Source organism: Larus michahellis, chromosome 22 (assembly GCF_964199755.1).
Source record: "Larus michahellis chromosome 22, bLarMic1.1, whole genome shotgun sequence".
Taxonomy (NCBI): domain Eukaryota; kingdom Metazoa; phylum Chordata; class Aves; order Charadriiformes; family Laridae; genus Larus; species Larus michahellis.
Window position 1 is genome coordinate 4,997,881 of NC_133917.1, and position 21,784 is coordinate 5,019,664.

Genomic DNA, 21,784 nt, shown 5'->3' on the forward strand with positions numbered 1-21,784 from the left:
GGAGACAGAGGCACGGGGAGGCAAAGGCCCTTTCCCGAGCTCAGGTGGGGCATCCGCAGCAGAGCAGAGCGCTGTGGTGGTTCCAGCAAGCCAGGCCAGCCCCGTGCCCTGTGCCGGCACCAGCAGGGCAGGCGGAGGGGCTGCATTGCCAGTGTCATGGCACCATCAGACTAAAGCTCCCCCTGCCCGTCAGTGGGCGGTGGGGTTTCCTCCAGGCAAGCTGACACCCCCCAATTGGCCATACCAGCCCATCTCCCCGTGGATGCGCCCCATAAAGGAGTGCACCGTCCCCCCCAGCTCCACTCCCCCTGCGGAGCGGAGCGGCCCCCTTGGCGCTGGGCGCCCTCCCAGCCTCCCCAGGTACATGGCTGATCTATGCAGTTTCTGTGTTTCATTTTCTTTGTGCGCTGCTGGTGCTGTGGCCGCGCCTGGAGCGTGTCGGGGGGTGGGAGGGCCGCGGGGGGTCAGGGGCTCTCTCTTCAACCCACCGCCAGCGCTGACAGGCTGCCCCCGTGTCCTGTCTGCTGGCATGGTCTGTCCGATCCCCGTTGTTCCCCGCTTCCCCCGGCCGTCTCTGGCAGGGGGTCTCTGCCTTTCTGCCTCCTGCTGTGCCTCCACCAGCCCTCCCGGCCGGCTGGGCGCACTCTGAGCCCCTTCCTGCTCCCCTTCCCTCACCAGACAACGACTGCGGGGACAACAGCGACGAGGCGGGCTGCAGCCACTCCTGCTCCAGCAACCAGTTCAAGTGCAACAGCGGGCGCTGCATCCCCGTGCACTGGACCTGTGATGGGGACAACGACTGCGGAGACTACAGCGACGAGACTCACGCCAACTGCACCAACCAGGGTGAGTCCCAGGCCACGGCGGGGTCGAGCTGTCCCCGTGCTGCTGCTTGGTGTGTCCCCCCTCGGGTCCTGCCCTGGAAGGGAGCAAGCAAGTGGCAGATGGACCCTCCCGAGCATCAGCTCTGCTGCCATCCTGACTAAAGAGCCAAGATCCCCCCTGGGCAGAGCCCCACCTTCCAGGCAGGAGATCCTGCAGCCTACTCTGCCCGCCCTGGGTGCCCAGATACCCCCTCCTGCACCTCTGGGTGCCCCCAGGCTGAGTGCCGCGTCCCCCTCCTGCCCCCTGGGCTCACCCAGTCCCAGCTCCTGGGGCCAAGGCAGTGAGTGGGTGCCTGTGCCCTCCCACCAGCCACGCGCCCGCCCGGGGGCTGCCACACCGACGAGTTCCAGTGCCGGCTGGACGGGCTCTGCATCCCCATGCGCTGGCGCTGTGATGGCGACACAGACTGCATGGACTCCAGTGACGAGAAGAACTGCGAGGGGGTCACCCATGTCTGCGACCCCAACGTCAAGTTTGGCTGCAAGGACTCAGGTGAGAGCAGGGGAGGGGGGGAACCACTGCCCCTGGGCCCCCTCAGACCTGGGGAAGGGTCTGGGACCTGCCTCAGCTCGGTGGGGATGGGGACAGCGGTGGAGGGACACCAGCTCTGGGTCAGCAGGGACCCTGAGTGCCCGAAATAACGTCTCCTCCACGTCTGATCTGCCCCCTCCTTGCTCCCCCATCGACAGCCCGCTGCATCAGCAAGGCCTGGGTCTGTGATGGCGACAGTGACTGCGAGGACAACTCGGACGAGGAGAACTGCGAGTCACTGGTGTGCAAACCTCCCTCCCACACCTGCGCCAACAACACCTCCATCTGCCTCCCACCCGAGAAGCTCTGCGATGGCTCCGACGACTGCGGTGATGGCTCCGACGAGGGCGAGCTCTGCGGTGAGTGTGGAGCTGGACACAGGGACATAGGGTGTCCCCCAGCTGGGAACAGGACGAGGACCTGACGATCGCATCCTCTCTCCACAGACCAGTGCTCCCTGAACAACGGCGGCTGCAGCCACAACTGCACCGTGGCCCCCGGCGAGGGCATCGTCTGCTCCTGTCCCCTGGGGATGGAGTTGGGCTCAGACAACAAGACCTGCCAGATCCAGAGCTACTGTGCCAAGCACCTCAAGTGCAGCCAGAAGTGCGAGCAGGACAAGTACAATGTCAAGTGCTCCTGCTATGAGGGCTGGATGCTGGAACCCGACGGCGAGAGCTGCCGCAGCCTGGGTGTGTGTGGGTGGGCTGCAGGGGCTGGCAGCATCGCCCCCGCTGCCTGTGATGGGGGGTGTCCCCCTGCTCTCGGAGGCTGAGTACTGTGCTGATGGGCATGTCCAGATCCTGGGGGGATCTGTCTGCTGATGGTGGACCCCTCACTGTCGACACCTGGCACGAGCTGCCCTTTACGGTGCAGGGGTGTGGGTGGTCCCAAAGCTGGGGCTGGGGCCAGGAGCCGGGGACACCTTCCACCCACAGGGGTGGGGACCGTTGGTCCCACGCAGCCCCTGCCAGTCACTCCTGCCTTGTCCGTGTCACCCTTCTGACCCTGCCCTGCTTTCCCCAGACCCCTTCAAGCCGTTCATCATATTCTCCAACCGCCATGAGATCCGCCGCATTGACCTGCACCGGGGTGACTACAGCGTCCTAGTCCCTGGGCTGCGCAACACCATTGCCTTGGACTTCCACCTCAACCAGAGCTCGCTGTACTGGACCGATGTGGTGGAGGACAAAATCTACAGAGGAAAGCTGCTCGAGAATGGGGGTGTGTAGCCCTGGGGGCCTGGAGCAAGCTGGTGGGGGCCAGATAAGTGGGAAATCGGGGATGGGGTTCTGGGGTAGGGTGCTGGCAACGATTCCTTGGCACTCCCCACTGGAACCCACAGCCCCTCTAGTGATCCCGTTACGCTCTCCAAAGTTGCTCGTTATGTAGGAGTTAATTAGCATTCCTAGCACTTTCCTAATTGCAGCCCAGCAGCTGGGAGCACAAAGCCGGGCCCCCTCCCCATCAGTGCTGCAGAGCTGTGGGAGGGGGCACCTCCAGTGAGAGCCTGGTGCTGGGCCACGGACGTGGGGCTCAGCCCTTTGGGGTTCAGACCCCGTTTGGGGAAGAAGCTTCCCTGTGCCAGTGAACCCTGTCAGGCCAGGTGGGGATGTTCAGGACTGCAGTGTGATGGCGGCGGGTGGGCCGGGGAGGAAGCAGCACTCTGAGCCCTCCCGGCGCTGTGCCCCACAGCTCTAACCAGCTTCGAGGTGGTGATACAGTACGGGCTGGCCACCCCCGAGGGGCTGGCCGTGGACTGGATCGCTGGCAACATCTACTGGGTGGAGAGCAACCTGGACCAGATTGAGGTGGCCAAGCTGGACGGCACCATGCGAACCACGTTGCTGGCTGGGGACATCGAGCATCCCCGTGCCATTGCCCTGGACCCCCGCTACGGGTAAGGCAGGAGGGGACATCGGTCACCAGGACGCAGTGGCACCCTTGGGATCTTGCAGGGGAACCAGGCCATGGGCTCCTGTCTGGGCACACGCCCCACTGCCGATTCGGGAGGCAGAGCTTGGTATCCCCGTGTCCCCATGCTGACCGTCCCCGCTCGCTGTCCCTTGCAGGATCCTCTTCTGGACAGACTGGGATGCCAGCCTGCCCCGCATCGAGGCCGCCTCCATGAGCGGCGCAGGCCGGCGCACCATCCACAAGGAGACGGGCTCGGGGGGCTGGCCCAACGGGCTCACTGTCGACTACCTGGAGAAGCGCATCCTCTGGATCGACGCCAGGTAGCATCCGGACACCCATCCGTGCCCCGTGCCTCCCCTTCCCCATCACCTCTGGGCCTCAGCCCCCTCCCCGTCCCTCCCAGCTCTGGCACCTTCGCCCTTCCTTCTGTGTTATTCTGCCATTTGTCTGCTGGGCTGGGAGCGAAAACCTTTGCTCTGTGGGCTCTGTTTGTGTCTGCAACACGTTCCAGCCATTGCTCTGGGTTTTCTCCTCTGCGGGGACTGCGACTGTACATCAGCAGTCGTCCTCCGCAGCAGCAGCATGAAGCGGAGCAGAGGAGGCGGCTGCTTATACCCTGTGGGTTGTTGCTGTTGGGTTCAAGAGGCCTTTGCCTGTGCCCGGTAGCCGTTGCCCAGCCATCTGCCTGCTCTCACTGCTTGTCTCTGCTGGGCACAGGTCAGACGCCATCTACTCGGCCCTATATGATGGGACAGGGCACATTGAGGTGCTGCGGGGACACGAGTACCTGTCACATCCCTTCGCCGTCACCCTGTACGGAGGTGAGGTCTACTGGACCGACTGGCGCACCAACACGCTGGCGAAGGCCAACAAGTGGACAGGGCACAACGTGACAGTGGTGCAGAGGACCAACACGCAGCCTTTTGACCTGCAGGTGTATCACCCCTCCCGGCAGCCCCTGGGTGAGGCCTGGGGAAGCGGCGGCGGAGGGACAGGGCGGGGGGAGTGCGGTGGGGAGGTGGTGCTGGCGCAGAGCATTGCGTGGGAGCTGCTCCCACCCCCATGGCTGCCCTTTCTCACCCCTGCTGAGCTGGAGGCCTCCACTATGGCCCTGGCCACCCAACACAGAAGTGTCCTGGGGTGATGAGGCTGATGGGTCAGAGCTCCTCGATGGGGCAGGGAGGGTCTGGGAGGTCTGCAGCTCTCTGGGGCTTCTTGGGTTGGTGTCCCCTGGAACAGGGATGTCACTGAGCCTTATGCCCTCTGCAGCTCCTAATCCCTGTGAAGCCAATGGGGGCAAAGGGCCGTGTTCCCACCTCTGCCTCATCAACTACAACCGCACGCTGTCCTGTGCCTGCCCCCACCTCATGAAGCTGGACAAAGACAACACGACCTGCTATGGTAGGGATCTGCCCAGGCCACCCTGGTGGGGGGAGGACAAGTGGGTGCTTCAGTGCCAGCTCTGCAGATCAGACTGAGGTCCCACGACTGCCCCTCTCGTCCTTCTCCCCAGAGTTTAAGAAGTTCCTGCTGTATGCACGGCAGATGGAGATCCGGGGTGTGGATATCGACAACCCCTACTACAACTACATTATCTCCTTTACGGTGCCCGACATTGATAATGTCACGGTGGTGGACTACGACGCCGTGGAGCAGCGCATTTACTGGTCTGATGTCCGCACCCAGACCATCAAGAGAGCTTTCATCAATGGCACCGGCGTGGAGACTGTTGTCTCTGCAGGTGAGTGTGGAGGACCATCGCTCCACACAGCTGCTCCCATCAGGTCCCAGACCCGCCAACCCTCCAGAGGCTTCAGCTTCATGAGATCAGCCCTTCCTCTTCATCTGAACATTGTCCCAGCCCCATTCTCACCATTAACGACTCTCCCTTCTCTGTTGCCTTCCAGACCTGCCCAACGCTCACGGCCTCTCTGTGGATTGGGTTTCCAGAAACCTCTTCTGGACCAGTTATGACGCCAACAAGAAGCAGATCAACGTCGCTCGGCTGGACGGCTCCTTCAAGAATGCGGTGATCCAGGGGCTGGACAAGCCTCACTGCCTGGTTGTTCACCCCCTCCGGGGGTAAGTCTCTGGTGGGACACGTTGCCAGCACGCGTGGGGTCAGGCCGTGAGCGTCGAAGGAGGAGAAGGTGTACGTGCAGGCACATGCGTGTGTGCACGTGACAATGCCTGTGTGTGGTGGGGGAGAGAACAGGTTGCTCTCCCTGTGTGTCAGTGTGTGTAGGAGGTGTGCGAGAGGAGACAGGGCCACAGCTCGGGAGGTGTGCGCCTGTCGGCATGCGCGAAGGAGAACAGGCTGCGGATAAGTGTGCATCCACAAGCGTGTGCCAGTCTGGGTGTGCACGGGGCTGGGCTGGGCGAGTGCTCGCAGTCACCAAACCCCCTCCGGGGTCCCGGCACTGGGGGCGAAGAGGCTGTCGGGCTGCCCGGGCTGGGAGAGGGGCCAGCTCAGGGCTGGAGAGGAGCCTAGAGAGCAGGCTGGGGTGGCGGGGGCTGGCGGAGCCTGGGTGGGCCGGGAGGGCAGCAGAGCTAGGCCATCTCCCTGGGGCTATTGGAGCCACCGTGCTCAATGTCCCCTCACCGGTGCAGGAAGCTCTACTGGACAGATGGGGACAACATCAGCGTGGCCAACATGGATGGCAGCAACCGCACCCTCCTCTTCACCAACCAGAAAGGGCCTGTCGGTATGGACCCCCCCGTCCCTCCCGGTACCACCCCACCGTGGGATAGCCTTGCTGGCCCTAAAAGCCTGAACCCCGACTCTGGCGGCCCTGGCTCCCCAGGGGGCTGGTGGCTGGTTTGTGCCGGGTCACCCATTCTCTCCATCACCCCATCTGCTCTGCTGGTCCCATCCCACTTGGTGACAGTCACTGCGTGCTGCCCCGACACTGATGGTCCTCTTGCTTTCCAGGCCTGGCCATTGACTACCCAGAGAGCAAGCTGTACTGGATCAGCTCTGGCAATGGCACCATCAACAGGTGCAACCTGGACGGCAGTAACCTTGAGGTGATTGAGTCCATGAAGAGTCAGCTGAGCAAGGCAACTGCCCTGGCCATCATGGGTGAGAGCTGGCAGGGTGGTGGGGGTGGTTTATGAAGCCCTTTCCCTTTCTCCTGCCCTGCCCAAACACAGACTGCTCGTTGTGACCTCTAGCAGCTATGGAGGGGATGCTTCTCCACCAAAGGCTGAGCTCAGACCCCTTTTTCCGTGCCATGGCATGTAAATCTGTGTGGAGCCACTGCTCTGCTGCTAGGGCGGGAGGGGATGGGGAAGGCTGCTGCATGTTCCTGCCTTCTCCTTCCAGGCGACAAGCTGTGGTGGGCTGACCAGGCCTCTGAGAGGATGGGCACCTGCAACAAGAAGGATGGGACAGAGGTGACAGTGCTGCGCAACAGCACCACGCTGGTGATGCACATGAAGGTGTACAATGAGAGCATCCAGCAAGGTGAGTGTGTGGTCCCGGGGCAGAGACCCTGCAGGGCCAGACAGCAGCTCGTCCGCTCCACCGGGCTGCCAGCGGGGCCACAGTCTGGCCCACAGTGACTGGGCGGCCGGCTGACCCTGTCCCTTCTTGCTGGCCCAAGCCTGGCCCTTGCCGGCTGGCCCAGAGCACGCACATCCCATGTGTCTGCCCCAAGTGGTGCTGGCCCCGGCTGCCCCAGCCTCTCCCAAGGCGCCCGCAGCCCTGCGGGTGTCCCCCGGCTGCCACTGACCCCCCACTTCTCTCCGCGGCAGCTGGAACCAACCCCTGCAGCTTGAATAACGGCGACTGCTCGCAGCTCTGCCTCCCCACTTCCGAGACCTCCCGGTCCTGCATGTGCACTGCAGGCTACAGCCTGAAGAGTGGGCAGCAGTCCTGTGAAGGTGAGTGTGCCTGTCCCCGTCCCCTCACCCGAACTACCCCCTCGGAGCAGAGAGACCCCACAGCCGCCCACGGCCATGTGCTGCAGCTCTGCCTCTGCCACAAGGCCTGTGTGCCAGCGTCATGCATGGGGGGATGCTACCGCTCGCTCCGGTTGTGTGCGGGCTCCTCCCAACTGCCCCACGCCTCACTGCACCCAGCAGCGCCGCAAAGGGACCCCAGGGGCCAGAGGGACATCAGCGGGGCTCGGGAGGGGCTGTGGACTTGGGCCACAGCGAGGCCCTCATGTGAGCTGTCCCTGCGAGGGGCTGGCGGCGATGAGCGTGGGGCACCGGGGGCTCTGGGTTTAGCGGGAGGAGGGGAGCAGGACTGCACGGTGGGAGCCCTCAAAGGAGAGGTGAAGCCCTGGCTGTCAGCAGCAGGTTTGGGTCACTGACTTGCCGCAATCACCGGGAATGGTGCCGGGCAGCCAGCACGGTATTTGCTTTGCAGATCCCCAGTCCCTGCCTGGTTTGACACCATCTCCCCTGGGAGGGAAGAGCCCTCCCCAGCTCCCCGGTCACTGCCAGGGCCTCTCAAAGGCTGTTTGTGTGCAAAATGTTCTTGGTGTTTTTGGAGGGAGCTGGCAGAGCTGCTGCACCATCTGGGTCAGGGCAGGCACTGAATAACAAGCGCTGCCCTGACCCAGATGCAGCACAGAGCCTTTGCCAGCGCTCGGGGGCGGAGGCGACTCTGGAAAGAGACTTTGCTCGTGCCTCCCCTGTGCTCCACTGTAGGTCAGGACCCCATGAACAGGCTGCTCCAAGGCTTGCAACCTGCAGGGAGGTCTGGGCAGGGCCCTCCGGCACGCAGCCCCTTCGCAGAGCTGAGCAGGGAAGGGCTTTGCAGCTGTTCCCGGGTTCCTGCCCCAGCCATCAGGAATCTGGTCCCTGACCATGTCCATGCTCAGTTTAGAGTGGTTTGTTCCCTGACCTCTTTCCACAAGGTTTGTCATTCCTTCTCCTGCCCAGTGTGGCGGTGAAAGCTCTCTCATCTTGTTCACAGAGGAGTTTGCTTCCCCTTGTGTTCGTCCTGGTTAGCCCCTCTCATGCAGGGACCCAAGTGAAGGGGGGCATCCCTCCCTCCGTGAGAAACCACAGTGCTGCAAACATGTCACCCCCTTGACCGCAGCAGTGTGGGCAGGATCAGGCACTCGGTGTCCGGCAGAACTGCCTCCCCCGTCCCCTGCCCGACTGCCTGCGGAGCTGCGGCTCCCGCTGCCAGCCCACGTCTCGCATGCGTCAGCCTCAGAGTCAGCTGAGTGGTGGGCGTAGGGGCTGCCTGTGCGGGGATGCTTCAGGCAGCCGCAGAGCCTGCCAGCAGGTCCAGCCAGCGCCATTCAGCCCTGCCCTGCCTGTCCCTCTGCTGTCCTGGGCTGTCTGCCCAGGCCGGGGACTCGTGGTGCTGCTGTCGTGGCAGGGTCGAGCCCTCCCACCAGCCCTGCCAGGCTCATGCTCCTCCATGGGCTGCTGTCACAGTTTTCCATTAATCATGGCTGTCTGTTGAAGGGACGTCGTGTGGTTTTTGGGATGCATCTGACTGTCCCCGCATCTGTGTCGCAGGTGTTGGCTCCTTCCTCCTGTATTCAGTCCACGAGGGGATCCGCGGCATTCCTCTGGACCCCAACGACAAGTCAGATGCTCTCGTGCCCGTGTCAGGGACCTCCCTGGCCGTAGGGATCGACTTCCACGCAGGTGATGCAGGGGCTGGGAGCGGGACAACAGGGCTGGAGGGGTCAGGGAGGGGGAGTGCAAGGGAGACCATCACCAGGCCCTCCTTTGGCAATGCTCTGCCGGAGAGCATCTCCCCTTGGCCACTCTGGACGAAGGAGGGTTTCAGGTCTCGATGCCAGGGCTGCAGGCTCAGCCCAGGTCTGTGCCACCCTTGGGGTGACCCAGGGGCAGTCACTGACACCCGCTCTCCTGCCTGTCCCTTCTCAGAGAACGACACCATTTACTGGGTGGACATGGGTCTAAGCACCATCAGCCGGGCCAAGCGGGACCAGACGTGGCGGGAGGACGTGGTGACCAATGGCATTGGCCGCGTGGAGGGCATCGCCGTGGACTGGATCGCTGGTGAGACAGGGCTCCAGCGTAGGGAGGAGCAGAGGGGCAGTCGGGGATTGGGGCTCGAGTGGGTGTTCACTGTCTCCTCTCTGCAGGAAACATCTACTGGACAGACCAGGGTTTTGATGTCATTGAGGTGGCCAGGCTGAACGGGTCCTTCCGCTATGTGGTCATCTCTCAGGGGCTGGACAAGCCACGGGCCATCACAGTCCATCCAGAGAAGGGGTGAGACACTGCACAAGGCCGCCTGGAGAGGGCCATTAGGTGGGGGGTGGGCATGTACTGGAGACCCCCAGCACCCTCCCTGCAGAGCTGTGATGTTTGCGTGCCGTGGAGAAGGACCCGCACATCTGCCACACCAAGGGACAGGTCCCCACTGTCCAAACCAGCTGAATTTAACCGCCCTTTTGCTGATGGGCCAAGCTCTCTGAGAGCTCCTCGTGACTTTGTGGGTGCCAGCACCTCAGAAAATCCAAGTGGAGCCTCCCCAGACTGACTCCAGTCACAGGGAGAGGAGAGTTGTTTGGATACAGGGAAGGATGGAGAACAGCACCTTACGTGACTGGCACGTGGGCTGGTTTCTGGGCTGCATCCAACTGCAATGCAGCGCTCTGTTCCCCGGCTGCGGCGTGCTCTGCAAGCACGTGGCGGCTGGCAGATCACCGGGGGTAGAGGGATGAGGGGGAGAGGCGTTTGTCCTCTGCTCTGGTGGCCAAAAGGCCCAAGGATGCTGCTTCTGGCCAGCCCCATGGTCACGTCCCTGCTGTCCCCTGCAGGTATCTGTTCTGGACAGAGTGGGGCCAGTACCCCCGCATCGAACGGTCGCGTCTGGATGGGACCGAGCGGATGGTGCTGGTGAACGTCAGCATCAGTTGGCCCAACGGAATATCCGTCGACTATGAGGTACGACCCTGGGGCCTGGTGGGGAGCGTGCCAATGCCAAGGGTCCCTGCAGCTGTGCCCCTGCCGGTGGGGCCTCTGGGGACATGGCTGCCTTCCCCAGGGCCCTGGAGTCTCCTCTCCAGTGCAGGGTGGGGTGTCAAGGGTGATCATCTTCTGAACCCTGGGACCTTCTGCCAGGCGTGGTGGGAGGTGCGGAGGGTGCCTTAGTGCCACCCTGGTGCGCTGCTCCATTGCTGATGGGGATGCTTTCTCATCACCTCAGGATGGGAAGCTTTACTGGTGTGATGCCCGGACAGACAAGATTGAACGAATCGACCTGGAAACGGGTGAAAACCGAGAGGTTGTCCTGTCCAGCAACAACATGGACATGTTCTCCGTGTCGGTGTTCGAGGAGTACATTTACTGGAGCGATAGGTACCGTGCCCGGGGGGTCCGGCAGTGCTGGGGGGGCACCAGCCATGTGGGAGGGTGGGGGGAGCTGGTGGGTGCTATGGCGAAGGTGGTGGAGCTGGGTCCTACCACAGGGTGCTGCTGAGGTGGGCCCCACGTTGGTTGTTCAGTGACTTTGTCCCTTCTTAGGACTCACGCGAATGGCTCCATCAAAAGAGGCAACAAGGACAATGCCACCGAGTCGGTGTCCCTGCGGACAGGGATCGGCGTGCAGCTCAAGGATATCAAAGTCTTCAACCGGGCCAGGCAGAAGGGTGCGTCCAGGAGCGGGTGTCAGCCCCCCGTGCAGCGCTGCTGAGCGCTGGCGGCCGCCCAGGCTGGGCTCCCACGGCCGGCAGATGTGGGGAGGGGGATGGAGAAACAAACGACAAACAGGCCACTGTGTCCTCTTCAAAGAACCGTGTCGTGCTGTGGGCTGAGCCCTTTTCTTCACCCACTTCCTCTGGGAGCGGGGAGCGGTGAAAAGCGGCTGAGCGGGAGCATCCTCCTTCACAGAGCCTGCCCAGTTCCTCAAACAATCCCGTCTTTCCTCCCCAGGCACCAACATCTGTGCCCAGAGCAATGGGGGCTGCCAGCAGCTCTGCCTGTTCCGTGGCAATGGGCAGAGGACATGCGCCTGCGCCCATGGCATGCTCTCCGAGGACGGGGTGAGCTGCCGGGACTACGATGGCTACCTGCTGTATTCGGAGCGCACCATCCTCAAGAGCATCCACCTGTCGGACGAGAACAACCTCAACGCACCCATCAAGCCCTTCGAGGATGCGGAGCACATGAAGAATGTCATTGCCCTGGCCTTTGACTACCGCTACGGCTCCAAGGGCAGCAACCGCATATTCTACAGTGACATCCACTTTGGCAACATCCAGCAGATCAACGATGATGGCACGGGGCGCAAGACCATCGTGGAGAGTGAGTGTCACCGGGCTCCCTCCACGAGCATCTGCCTTCAGACCCCTCTTTCCTGTTCTCCCATGCCACCTCTTCCTGAACTCCCTCCTTGCTCTCCCAAGGGCTTTTTTTCCTTTTCTCTGTTGATGTATTTTGGTGTTTTCAAGAGGTGTTTTGAGTGGCAGCTGTTAAGGGTTCAGCTGTGAGCTTCCTACCCGAGCCTCTGGACGAGGCAGCAGCCTGTGGTAGAGGATGCAAGTGTCAGGAGCAGTCCGCAGAGCTTGTTCTGGCAAGGAGAGTGTGTCACAAGGCTCAGGCGTGCACGTGGGTACGCGTTGCTCTAGAAACAAGGCACTGCAGCAAACTTGGGATCTGCTCTGTGTTTGCATTTGACTTCCAAGACAGACCTGCCGAGCCTGAGCAACGCGTGCCACGTCTGGCCCTCTCTTCACCTCCAGCCCTCCGCTTGCCCTTGGCTGGTTTCATTGGCTCCTACAGCAGTTGAAGAGACCCCGTCTGTCTCTCTGCGTCACTAGGGAGCACCTCCAGCAAGGGTTATAGATGTGCTCGCTAATGAGTGTATTTACATTTGTCACTTGGGATGGCTGTTATCGCTGAGATCAGGAGAGCAGGGCCCATCTGTCGTAGCCGGTTCATTAAACCTTTTGCTGATCGTTAACGAGGGAGGAAGGATAGGTGTACAGTTCAAGTTCCTGGCCTGAGAGCTGGAGGGAAGGTCTCCCTGGTCGGCCACAAGTCGTCATCTTGTCACTTCGTGCCTCTGGGCCTCAGCTCTCCCCTGGCAGAGGGTGACCCTTCCCAGCGCCGCTGCTGCGGGGACAGGGGGACCCGGAGCAAGCCCTGGCCAGTGCAGGGGAGATGATCGGAGCATGAGCTTGAAAGCCAAATTCAGGTCCTCATTTCATCGTAGGTGAACATCACCCAGCCTCCCTTCAAGAAAGTGTCGTTAGCTGGCTGGTAGCAGGGGTCTGCCCAGGAGGCCCCTAAAGTCTCCTGGGATCTCAGCTTGCCCGTTAGCCCAGCCCTGCTGAGTCCCCTCAGGTGCTGCCGTATTGGCGCCGTGTTAGCAAGTAGCCAGAGCCTCTGAGGGATTTTTATGGGGTGTAATTAAAAGCAATAACTTCAGGCTGCAGGAGAAGCCGCGTCCAGGTGAGCTGGGCAGCCTTGCAGGAGCACAGGCTGGACACAACCCTTGCCTGTCCTCCCCTTCTGTAGACGTGGGCTCAGTGGAGGGGCTGGCGTACCACCGCGGCTGGGACACGCTGTACTGGACGAGCTACACCACCTCCACCATCACCCGCCACACCGTGGACCAGAGCCGCCTGGGGGCATTCGAGAGGGAGACGGTGATCACCATGTCAGGGGACGACCACCCCCGGGCCTTTGTGCTGGACGAGTGCCAGAAGTGAGTGGCCATCGGTGGTCCAGCCAGCCTGCCCGGGGGTCCGCATGGTCCCAGGGCCAGCATCCAGGTGGACTCCCCTCCACTGGGGAGGAAGCACTGGTTCCCAGCACAGAGGGTATTGGACCCCAGGGAGGAAAGGCCCCGTGCCCTGCCCCCCTTCCTTCAGCACCCCAAAGGAAAGACACAAACCCCATCCCATCCCCTTCTCTGGCCAACTGGTACCATGGGCTACCGCATTTCCCAGCTGGCTGTAGTGGCCTCATTTATCCCTCTCCCGCCCTTTTTATGTGGGGACAATGTCCCATCTGTCCCAAAGTCCCTGGAAGCCCCGCAGCAGTGGAGGGGTGGGCTAAGCCAACACGTACGTGGCAGAGAGCTGGGGTTGCAAAGGCATCACGTGTCTCTCCCCTTCCAGCCTGATGTTCTGGACCAACTGGAACGAGCAACACCCCAGCATCATGCGTGCCACCCTCTCTGGTGCCAACGTCCTCATCATCATTGACCAGGACATACGGACACCCAATGGGCTGGCCATTGACCACAAGGCTGAGAAGATCTACTTCTCTGATGCCACACTGGACAAAATTGAGCGCTGTGAATACGATGGCTCCCACCGCCACGTGAGTCCAGACCTGGCCCCAGCGGCAGAGCTGGAGGAGAACGGCGGGTGTCAGAAATAGGGCTGGCGCATTGTCATGGGCAAGCAGAGCTGTTCCTGGAGCTCGGGGAAGTAGAGCCTTCCCCCGGGGCAGACACCTGGGGATGGGCTGCCTTTGGGGTGGTGATGGGGGCTGTGACCCACAGCCAGGTTCCCTGACGCTCATGGTTTGCCAATGTCCGGCAGGTGATCCTGAAATCGGAGCCTGTGCACCCCTTCGGCCTGGCTGTCTACGGTGATTACATCTTCTGGACGGACTGGGTGCGCAGGGCTGTGCAACGAGCCAACAAGTATGTGGGCACTGACATGAAGCTTCTGCGTGTTGACATCCCCCAGCAGCCCATGGGCATCATTGCTGTGGCCAACGACACCGACAGCTGTAAGGACCCCCTCCACCACACCAGCCACCGCAGCCTCACCACCCTGGGCCCCTGCTCCCCTGCCACCCCGCGCTGCTCTTCCACCCTGTCTGCAGGCCAGGGGAAGGGGAAACCCATCCCACCGTCCTGCCTGGCCTGTCATTGCCCCTTTGGGACCCTCATGCCAAGGCCTGTCCATCTTCAGACCCTCTGCAGGCTGAAGAAAGAGAGAATTTGCCCCATTTATGCTCTTCCCAGGGCATCCTCCTTGCAAGATCTGGGGAGACTGGATGCCCCCAGTGCCTCCCTCATTGCCCCATCTGAAGAGCTTGGGGAGGATCCCATACTTTTCATCCCTCCAGCAGGGCGGACAAGGGGAAGGGGCTGCTGAGACTGTCCCTGGTGTGACTTCTCTCCGTCTCTCCTAGGTGAGCTGTCCCCATGCAGGGTGAACAACGGCGGCTGTCAGGATCTCTGCCTGCTCACACCCAAAGGACACGTCAACTGCTCCTGCCGTGGCGAGCGCATCCTGCAGGAGGATTTCACCTGCAAAGGTGGAGGGGAGGTGGAAGTGGGAGCTGGTGGGGATGGGGAGGGAAGGAGGAGAGGCCGGTCTCAGCCTGGCAGAGCTGACATTCCCCACACCCTCCCCAGCCCTGAATTCCACCTGCAACATGCACGATGAGTTTGAGTGTGGGAACGGCGACTGCATTGACTTCAGCCGGACCTGTGATGGCGTGGTCCACTGCAAGGACAAGTCAGATGAGAAGCAGTCCTACTGCAGTAAGGTTCCTCCTCTTGCTGCTTTGCTCAAACACACACACACCTCCCAGCATCTGCAGGCACCGTGCTCGAGCTCTCGGCTCTGCTCAGCAAAGGGAGCCAGGGTGCCTTGGGTGTCTTCTCGTGCCCCTCAAGTGCTTGCAGTCCCTCTCGGCCTCCCAGAGATGGGCCCAGCCAGGCCAGGCCTTAAGGGCTCCAGACCTTTTTCAGTTTTGGGGGGCAGGCTGGAGGGTGAGAAACCTTGAGCCGACGCAGTGGGGGCTGCAGCACCTTTGCTCTAAACCAGCCCTTGCTTCTCTGCCAGGAGGGGTCTCTGCTGGGCAAAGGCCAAGCTTGACCCTGCCATGTTGCCAGCACAGCACGAGGGAGCCTGTTTCCTAATCCTGCCTGTGTAGCTTCTTCCCCTGCTGAAGGGTCCCTGAGGAGCTGAGGCACCTGGGGCGCCGGCCCTCCCCTTGCACTCATCTCCTCCTCCTCCCTCACAGGCAGCCGCAAGTGCAAGAAGGGTTACCTGCACTGCATGAACGGGCGCTGCATCGCCAGCCGCTATTGGTGCAATGGCGTGGACGACTGTGGGGACAACTCGGACGAAGTGCCGTGTAACAGTAAGCAGGCTGGCTGGCTGGCTCCCGGCCAGCCCTTGCCAGGGCTCGGTCAGCCGTCTGGGGACAGGGACAGAGGCTTCAGGAAAGAGTTACCTTCAGCTTGACAGATCAGAACAGAGCCAGGGCTTAACGGATAGTCAAGGTCTAAATCCTACCTGTGCTGCTTGTACCGCAGACTGCTTTGTAAAGCTCACTCCCTGACAGCCGGGAGGAATAACTCCCGAGCGTGGCCGTGCAGCACCCAGAGCCTCCTGAGAACAGTGGTGTGACACCCAGGAGGAGCACAAGGCGATGGCAAGGCGCAGTGTTGCTGCTCCTAATGGCTCCTGTGCTCCTGAGAAAAGGGCACCCAGGCAGCCCTAAGCGCAGCATCCCTTCAGAGCTGCAGGAGCCTGTCTGCTTGGTTCAGAACTGACGGGGAGGGTCAGGAGCTTCCCTGGGCCCGTCCAGGTCTGTTAGCAACAGGCCAGCTCAGGAGAGGAGCTCAGGCTGCCGGGCAGAGTGCATGAGCCGGACAGGCACCAGGTCTCAGCTGGGAGGGGACCGGAGCTAGGAGAGCAGGGCCGGGCAGTCTGTAGCTGTGCTGGGCAGTGGAGGTCTGTGCACGCACGTCCGCAGTGCGAGTGGGGACCGTGGGGCGGCCGTACCCTCTGGGTCCCCCAGCACAGCCTCATCCGCTGCGGGGGCTTCCCCCTTGCAGAAACCAGCTGCGCTGCTACAGAGTTTCGCTGCCGAGATGGGAGCTGCATTGGGAATTCAAGCCGCTGTAACCAGTTCGTCGATTGCGAGGATGCTTCGGATGAAATGAACTGCAGTGAGTGCCCCAGCCACTGTCCCATGTTCCCTGCTGCCCCCCCAGCTCTGCTCTGCTGGAGATGCTCCTGACCTCTGTGCCTGCGGGGTGGGGGGCCTGGGTCCCTGCACCTGCTTTCAGTCTTTTCAATCTTTGGGACTTGTGCTGAACCGGATAAGAGCCCTGGCTCCCATCCCGTCAGCAGAGGCCAGCCCAGGTTAGCACCCCCAGCCCATCACTGCAGCCGCCCACGCCGTGCCCGGCACCTCACCCCCCAGCAGCCCATCAGAAACGCTTAACATGGTCCCGGCAGCTCGGGGCACGTGGGCAGAGTCAGCTCGGGGCTGCTCCGAGGAGGGAAGGGCTGTCAGCAGCAGGGCGAGTGCTCGTGCTGCGCAGTGGGAGCTGGACCGAAGGGTTGTGCCGCCGGCAAGCAGCACCCATCACCCAGGGCTCCTGTTGTGGTTCCTTGCAGCCGCCACCGACTGCAGCAGCTATTTCAAGCTGGGGGTGAAGGGTACCACGTTCCAGAAGTGCGAACACACCTCTCTGTGCTACGCTCCGAGCTGGGTGTGCGATGGGGCGAATGATTGCGGAGACTACTCAGACGAGCGCAACTGTCCAGGTGAGACTGGGGCGAGGAAAGGGGGCTCAGGCCTGAGAGATGGGGGGCATCGCACCAACCCTCTGGCTGGGTGCTCCCCTTTGGGGTCTGTTTGGGCAGTGGATGCTTTATTTGCACACTGAGACCATCGTCCCTTGCTTGCACAGCTCCTGCACAGAGGGTGCTGCAGGGTGCTGATGCATGCGGGATCACAGAGTGCTTTTGGGGAGGAATCCTTTGGAGTTGGGCAGTTCTGGGTTGGGAGGAGGCAGGACACGTCCATACCATCACCCTTACCTGACGTTTCCTTCACAAAGCAGGTGGGAGGAAACCCAAGTGTCCGGCCAATTACTTCGCCTGCCCAAGTGGGAGGTGCATCCCCATGACTTGGACCTGCGACAAAGAGGACGACTGCGAGAACGGAGAAGACGAGACTCACTGCAGTGAGCGGCAGGGTGGGGAGAGCAAGGGGCTCCAGGGTGATGGCATGGGGTGGCAAGTGCAAGTGTGCTGGAGGGTAGGCAGGACCCTCTCCTCTCCCTGACATCCCTTTTCCAAGGACCGGACTCCAGATTTTTTCCCCCTCTGTGGTCTTATTCCACAAGTTTGGGCTTTTAACTGTGACCAATGCAAATGTCCTGGTGCGTTTGTTTGCTCAGCGCATCCACAAGTGTCCGTGGTCATTTTGAAGGTGGCCAGTTACGGCTCACTTGAGTTACGTTTTCAGTTCCAACCTCCCTGAAGAAACCGCAGATGGAGCTGAGGAACTGGGGAACCTCCCCAGCTCCAGAGCAGGGAATCCCACACCGCTCCATGCAGAGCCTGCCAGCGTGGCGTGTGGGCACTGCCAGGCCTGGGCGAGCAGTAGCCCCAGCACCACCCTGGGCTCCAGCCCTGGAGTCCGGCTGGCCCAGTGTGGCCGTGCTCTGCTGCCGCGTCCTTCCCCCCGCATCGCCCTGGCTCTCACCCCTCCTCTCCTCTCCTCCTCTCCCAGACAAGTTCTGCTACCCCGTGCAGTTTGAGTGCAACAACCACCGCTGCATCTCCAAGCTCTGGGTGTGTGACGGGGCAGACGACTGTGGGGATGGCTCTGACGAGGACAGCCGCTGCCGTGAGTCTGCTCCAGCCCCTGCTCTCACCTCTCTCAGTCCCTGCCCGCGCTGCAGCTCCATCTCTGCGTATTCCTGCCTCTGCCCATCCCTTCTCCCACCTTTGCTTTCCTGTGCCATGGTCCTCACTGCTCTCCTGGGCCTTAGGACCCACATAGCCCAAGAGTGCTGATTCTCCAGTGATGGGGGTGACTGGATTCCTTCCCGCTTCTCCCTTCCCCAGGGATGACCACCTGCAGCACAGGATCCTTCCAGTGCCCGGGCACCTATGTGTGCGTGCCGGAGCGCTGGCTCTGTGACGGAGACAAGGACTGTGCAGACGGAGCTGACGAGACCCTCGCTGCCGGCTGCTGTGAGTCCCCAGAGGGCTGGGTGCGTGGTGGGGCCAGAGGCTGGAGAGGAATGGGGTGTAGAGCAAGCCGAGCTGCCTGGGGGCCCCCCCCCCACTCCCTGGGGCCCCTGTCGGTAGCAGACAGGATGCCTTGTGCTGGACACAGGGACATTTGGGTGCCTTTCCATGACTGCGAGGAGAGGAGGAGCATCATCCTGCACTAAGGGCACCATGTGGAGGACAAACCTTATGAGGAACGACTGAGGGAGCTGGGGTTGTTTAGCCTGGAGAAGAGGAGGCTGAGGGGAGACCTTATCACCCTCTACAACTACCTGAAAGGAGGTTGTAGAGAGATGGGGGCTGACCTCTTCTCCCTGGTGACAAGTGATAGGACGAGGGGAAACGGGTTCAAGTTACGTCAGGGGAGGTTTAGATTAGATATTAGGAGACATTTTTTCACTGAAAGGGTTATTAAACATTGGAATAGGTTGCCCAGGGAGGTGGTGGATTCACCATCTCTGGAGGTGTTTAAAAAAAGAGTAGATGGGGCACTGAGGGACATGGTTTAGAAGTGGCTCTTGTCAGGGTAGGCTAAAGGTTGGACTCGATGATCTTAAAGGTCCCTTCCAACCTCAACAATTCTATGATTCTATGATTCTATGTTGCCCGGGTGCTGTTCATAGCCATGGGATGAGGGCTCAGGCTGGGGGCGAAGGAGTGGGAGTCGCTGCCCCAACTGGGCTGTGCCTCAGCTCTTGTCCCCAGTGTCCTGAGACAAAGGGCTGGGGGGGCAGGCAGGAGAGCACGCAATCTGGCGGGGGGCTGACAGCGATGCCTCGTTGCAGTGTACAACAACACGTGCGACGAGCGGGAGTTCATGTGCGGAAACCGCCAGTGCATTCCCAAACACTTTGTCTGCGACCATGATGACGACTGTGGTGACGGCTCAGACGAGTCCCCAGAGTGTGGTGGGTTCCATGGGACTTGGGAGGATGACGAGGGCTGTATCTCCTGTGGCACTGGCCCTGGCAGCCACGCTGGGTCTCCTGGGTGCTGAGACGGGACCCTGAAAGGGTCTTCATCATCCAGAAGGGGTTTGATGGGAGACCAGGATGAGGGGGGAGCGGGAGGGGTTTGGTGCAGGAGAGCTGTCCCCCTCAGCCCCGCCGCAGGGCATGCGCCCTGGCACAGACCAGGTTTGGAGAGCACCAAAACCACCTGTATTTGCCACTTCCTTGGCCCCTGCGGTGCAGCACGGTCCTGAGGAGGCTGCAGGGAGGTTTGGGCGCCCATGCCATGGCTCTGTGGTGCCCCCGTAACTCCTGGCTGGCTCGGGAAGGTGGGCAGTGCCGTCTGAGCCCGCCACCCTCCTGCAGAGTATCCCACCTGCGGCCCCCACGAGTTCCGCTGCGCTAATGGCCGCTGCCTCAGCAACCGGCAATGGGAGTGCGACGGCGAGTTCGACTGCCATGACCACTCAGACGAGGCGCCCAAGAACCCGCGCTGCACCAGCCCAGGTACCTGCGGGGGCCGTGGCCGCGGAGCGGGGCCACCCGGCTGTCTCACGCTGACCACTGCCACCTCCCCTCCACCTGCTGCAGAGAACAAGTGCAACGACTCCTTCTTCCTCTGCAAGAACGGAAAGTGCATCCCAGAGGCACTGCTTTGCGACAACAACAATGACTGCACGGACGGCTCCGACGAGCTCAACTGCTTCATCAACGAGTGTCTCAACAAGAAGCTGAGCGGCTGTTCCCAGGAGTGCGAGGACCTCAAGATCGGATACAAGGTAGGGGCCCGCAGGCTGGGAGGCTCGGCTGGAGGGATGCTTTCCTGCTCCCTTAGCGTGAGGGTTGCTTCTGTCCTGCACCAGGGGCAAGGGGTGCGCACACGGGCTCTTTCGGCCCGTGATTGTGCGTGCTGCTCTTGTGTCTGCAAGCCGTCTGTGCCTGAGCCCACTTGTCCCATGGTGTGATGCCTGTCACGTCCCAGCGTGCGGGCCCTGGATATGTCTAACAGCTACCGGTTGCCTCCTGCAGTGTAGATGCCGTCCTGGGTTCCGGCTGAAGGACGACGGGAAGACGTGCATTGACATCGACGAGTGCTCCACCACCTACCCCTGCAGCCAGAAGTGCATCAACACTCTGGGGAGCTACAAGTGCCTGTGCGTAGAGGGCTACAAGCTCAAACCTGACAACCCCACCAGCTGTAAAGCTGTCACAGGTGAGAGCTGAGAGCAAACTGGGAGGCAGGGATGCTCTTCTGGTGACCGTGGGATACTGCTGGCATTGGAGTCGGTCACGATGCTCTGCGAAGCAAAGTAGCTGCACCCGACTCAGGAAGGAGAGCTTGGGAGGCGGTGGGGCAGGGAGGGCAGCAGGTCCACAGGGGATCTGCCCGCGTCCCAGCAGCACTTCCCTGACACGTCTCATGGTTTCCCTGTGCAGATGAAGAGCCCTTCCTCATCTTTGCCAACCGGTACTACCTGAGGAAACTCAACCTGGATGGCTCCAACTACACACTGCTCAAGCAGGTGCGAGAGGAGCCAGGAGCAGGAGGGGGCACCAGCCCCATGTGGCCAGGGGTTTGGGGTTGGAGAGGGGCCCTGCAGGGCAGGAGACCTGCCAGCCTGGGAGTTTGGGCTCTTGGCTTCCCAGGCAGACAGTAGATCCTGGGAATCCAGGATCTCGCTATGAGTATACAGGAGCTGCACAACAGTTGCCTGTAGGTGCTTTTAACTTCTCTGCTGCAGGGGCTGCAAGTTGAGGCTGGGGGCTCACTGGTCTCTGTAAAGCCCCCGTGACCCTGTGCTGGCAGGTGAGGCTGTTTCAACACTTCTCCCTTCCTCCCAGGGGCTGAACAACGCAGTGGCTCTGGATTTTGACTATCGGGAGCAGATGATCTACTGGACAGATGTCACCACACAGGGCAGCATGATCCGCCGTATGCACATCAATGGGAGCAACGTTCAGGTGGGGCCTGAGGCAGCGCCTTGGGCACCCCCGGTCCGGGCAGGGGGGGCACAGACTGGCACCACGGCCACCCTGGAACTGGGCACAAGCCCTGCTGTGGGGTCATCATCAGGCTCAGGGCATCAGCCCAGGTTGCTGCGGGGATGTTTCGCAGCACCATCCTGATCAGAGGTGGGCTCCACGCTGCACCAAAGCAGTGGGCAAGGAGGGCTGGGGGAAGAGAGGAGTGAGGAAAGGGAGCTAGGCAGGACCATCTGCAAGGGCGATGTACCGGGGAAGGGGGATGTTGTCATCCCTGAGGGACCAGAGCAGGATATGGGTCTCCTTGTCCAGCTGCAGCATCTCTGTTTTCTCCCAATAGGTTCTGCACCGCACTGGCCTCAGCAACCCTGACGGGCTGGCTGTGGACTGGGTGGGAGGCAACCTGTACTGGTGCGACAAAGGTCGGGACACCATCGAAGTGTCGAAGCTCAACGGCGCCTACCGCACTGTGCTGGTGAACTCGGGCCTGCGTGAGCCCCGGGCACTGGTGGTGGATGTGCAGAATGGGTGAGAGCATGGGGGACCTGGACCTTCCCCTCA

General features: G+C 61.6%; 1 protein-coding gene across 6 annotated transcripts in view; it reads left to right on the plus strand.

The window, feature by feature from the left end:
- Nucleotides 1-21,784, plus strand: part of LRP1 (LDL receptor related protein 1) — an 87,722-nt gene that overhangs the window by 51,242 nt on the left and 14,696 nt on the right. For 3 of the 6 annotated variants that reach the window (XR_012584436.1, XM_074565249.1, XM_074565253.1), the window contains 40 exons: nucleotides 679-846; nucleotides 1,195-1,377; nucleotides 1,575-1,775; nucleotides 1,863-2,108; nucleotides 2,443-2,640; nucleotides 3,112-3,316; nucleotides 3,489-3,653; nucleotides 4,051-4,295; nucleotides 4,603-4,734; nucleotides 4,847-5,074; nucleotides 5,241-5,415; nucleotides 5,944-6,038; nucleotides 6,266-6,415; nucleotides 6,659-6,799; nucleotides 7,090-7,218; nucleotides 8,818-8,949; nucleotides 9,196-9,330; nucleotides 9,417-9,546; nucleotides 10,098-10,224; nucleotides 10,487-10,638; nucleotides 10,804-10,928; nucleotides 11,212-11,583; nucleotides 12,799-12,988; nucleotides 13,404-13,608; nucleotides 13,833-14,025; nucleotides 14,434-14,559; nucleotides 14,660-14,788; nucleotides 15,274-15,393; nucleotides 16,094-16,207; nucleotides 16,662-16,811; nucleotides 17,108-17,245; nucleotides 17,785-17,901; nucleotides 18,123-18,251; nucleotides 19,076-19,198; nucleotides 19,607-19,747; nucleotides 19,832-20,019; nucleotides 20,270-20,453; nucleotides 20,678-20,763; nucleotides 21,083-21,202; nucleotides 21,564-21,751. Coding sequence is in view for 5 of the 6 variants with exons in the window: in XM_074565249.1 (XP_074421350.1) it covers nucleotides 679-846; nucleotides 1,195-1,377; nucleotides 1,575-1,775; nucleotides 1,863-2,108; nucleotides 2,443-2,640; nucleotides 3,112-3,316; nucleotides 3,489-3,653; nucleotides 4,051-4,295; nucleotides 4,603-4,734; nucleotides 4,847-5,074; nucleotides 5,241-5,415; nucleotides 5,944-6,038; nucleotides 6,266-6,415; nucleotides 6,659-6,799; nucleotides 7,090-7,218; nucleotides 8,818-8,949; nucleotides 9,196-9,330; nucleotides 9,417-9,546; nucleotides 10,098-10,224; nucleotides 10,487-10,638; nucleotides 10,804-10,928; nucleotides 11,212-11,583; nucleotides 12,799-12,988; nucleotides 13,404-13,608; nucleotides 13,833-14,025; nucleotides 14,434-14,559; nucleotides 14,660-14,788; nucleotides 15,274-15,393; nucleotides 16,094-16,207; nucleotides 16,662-16,811; nucleotides 17,108-17,245; nucleotides 17,785-17,901; nucleotides 18,123-18,251; nucleotides 19,076-19,198; nucleotides 19,607-19,747; nucleotides 19,832-20,019; nucleotides 20,270-20,453; nucleotides 20,678-20,763; nucleotides 21,083-21,202; nucleotides 21,564-21,751 (6,475 nt within the window). In the remaining variant the exon portion in view is untranslated. The remainder of the gene's footprint in view (nucleotides 1-678; nucleotides 847-1,194; nucleotides 1,378-1,574; nucleotides 1,776-1,862; nucleotides 2,109-2,442; nucleotides 2,641-3,111; nucleotides 3,317-3,488; nucleotides 3,654-4,050; nucleotides 4,296-4,602; nucleotides 4,735-4,846; nucleotides 5,075-5,240; nucleotides 5,416-5,943; nucleotides 6,039-6,265; nucleotides 6,416-6,658; nucleotides 6,800-7,089; nucleotides 7,219-8,817; nucleotides 8,950-9,195; nucleotides 9,331-9,416; nucleotides 9,547-10,097; nucleotides 10,225-10,486; nucleotides 10,639-10,803; nucleotides 10,929-11,211; nucleotides 11,584-12,798; nucleotides 12,989-13,403; nucleotides 13,609-13,832; nucleotides 14,026-14,433; nucleotides 14,560-14,659; nucleotides 14,789-15,273; nucleotides 15,394-16,093; nucleotides 16,208-16,661; nucleotides 16,812-17,107; nucleotides 17,246-17,784; nucleotides 17,902-18,122; nucleotides 18,252-19,075; nucleotides 19,199-19,606; nucleotides 19,748-19,831; nucleotides 20,020-20,269; nucleotides 20,454-20,677; nucleotides 20,764-21,082; nucleotides 21,203-21,563; nucleotides 21,752-21,784) is intronic. The other 3 variants (XM_074565251.1, XM_074565250.1, XM_074565252.1) reach the window with 3 other exon arrangements.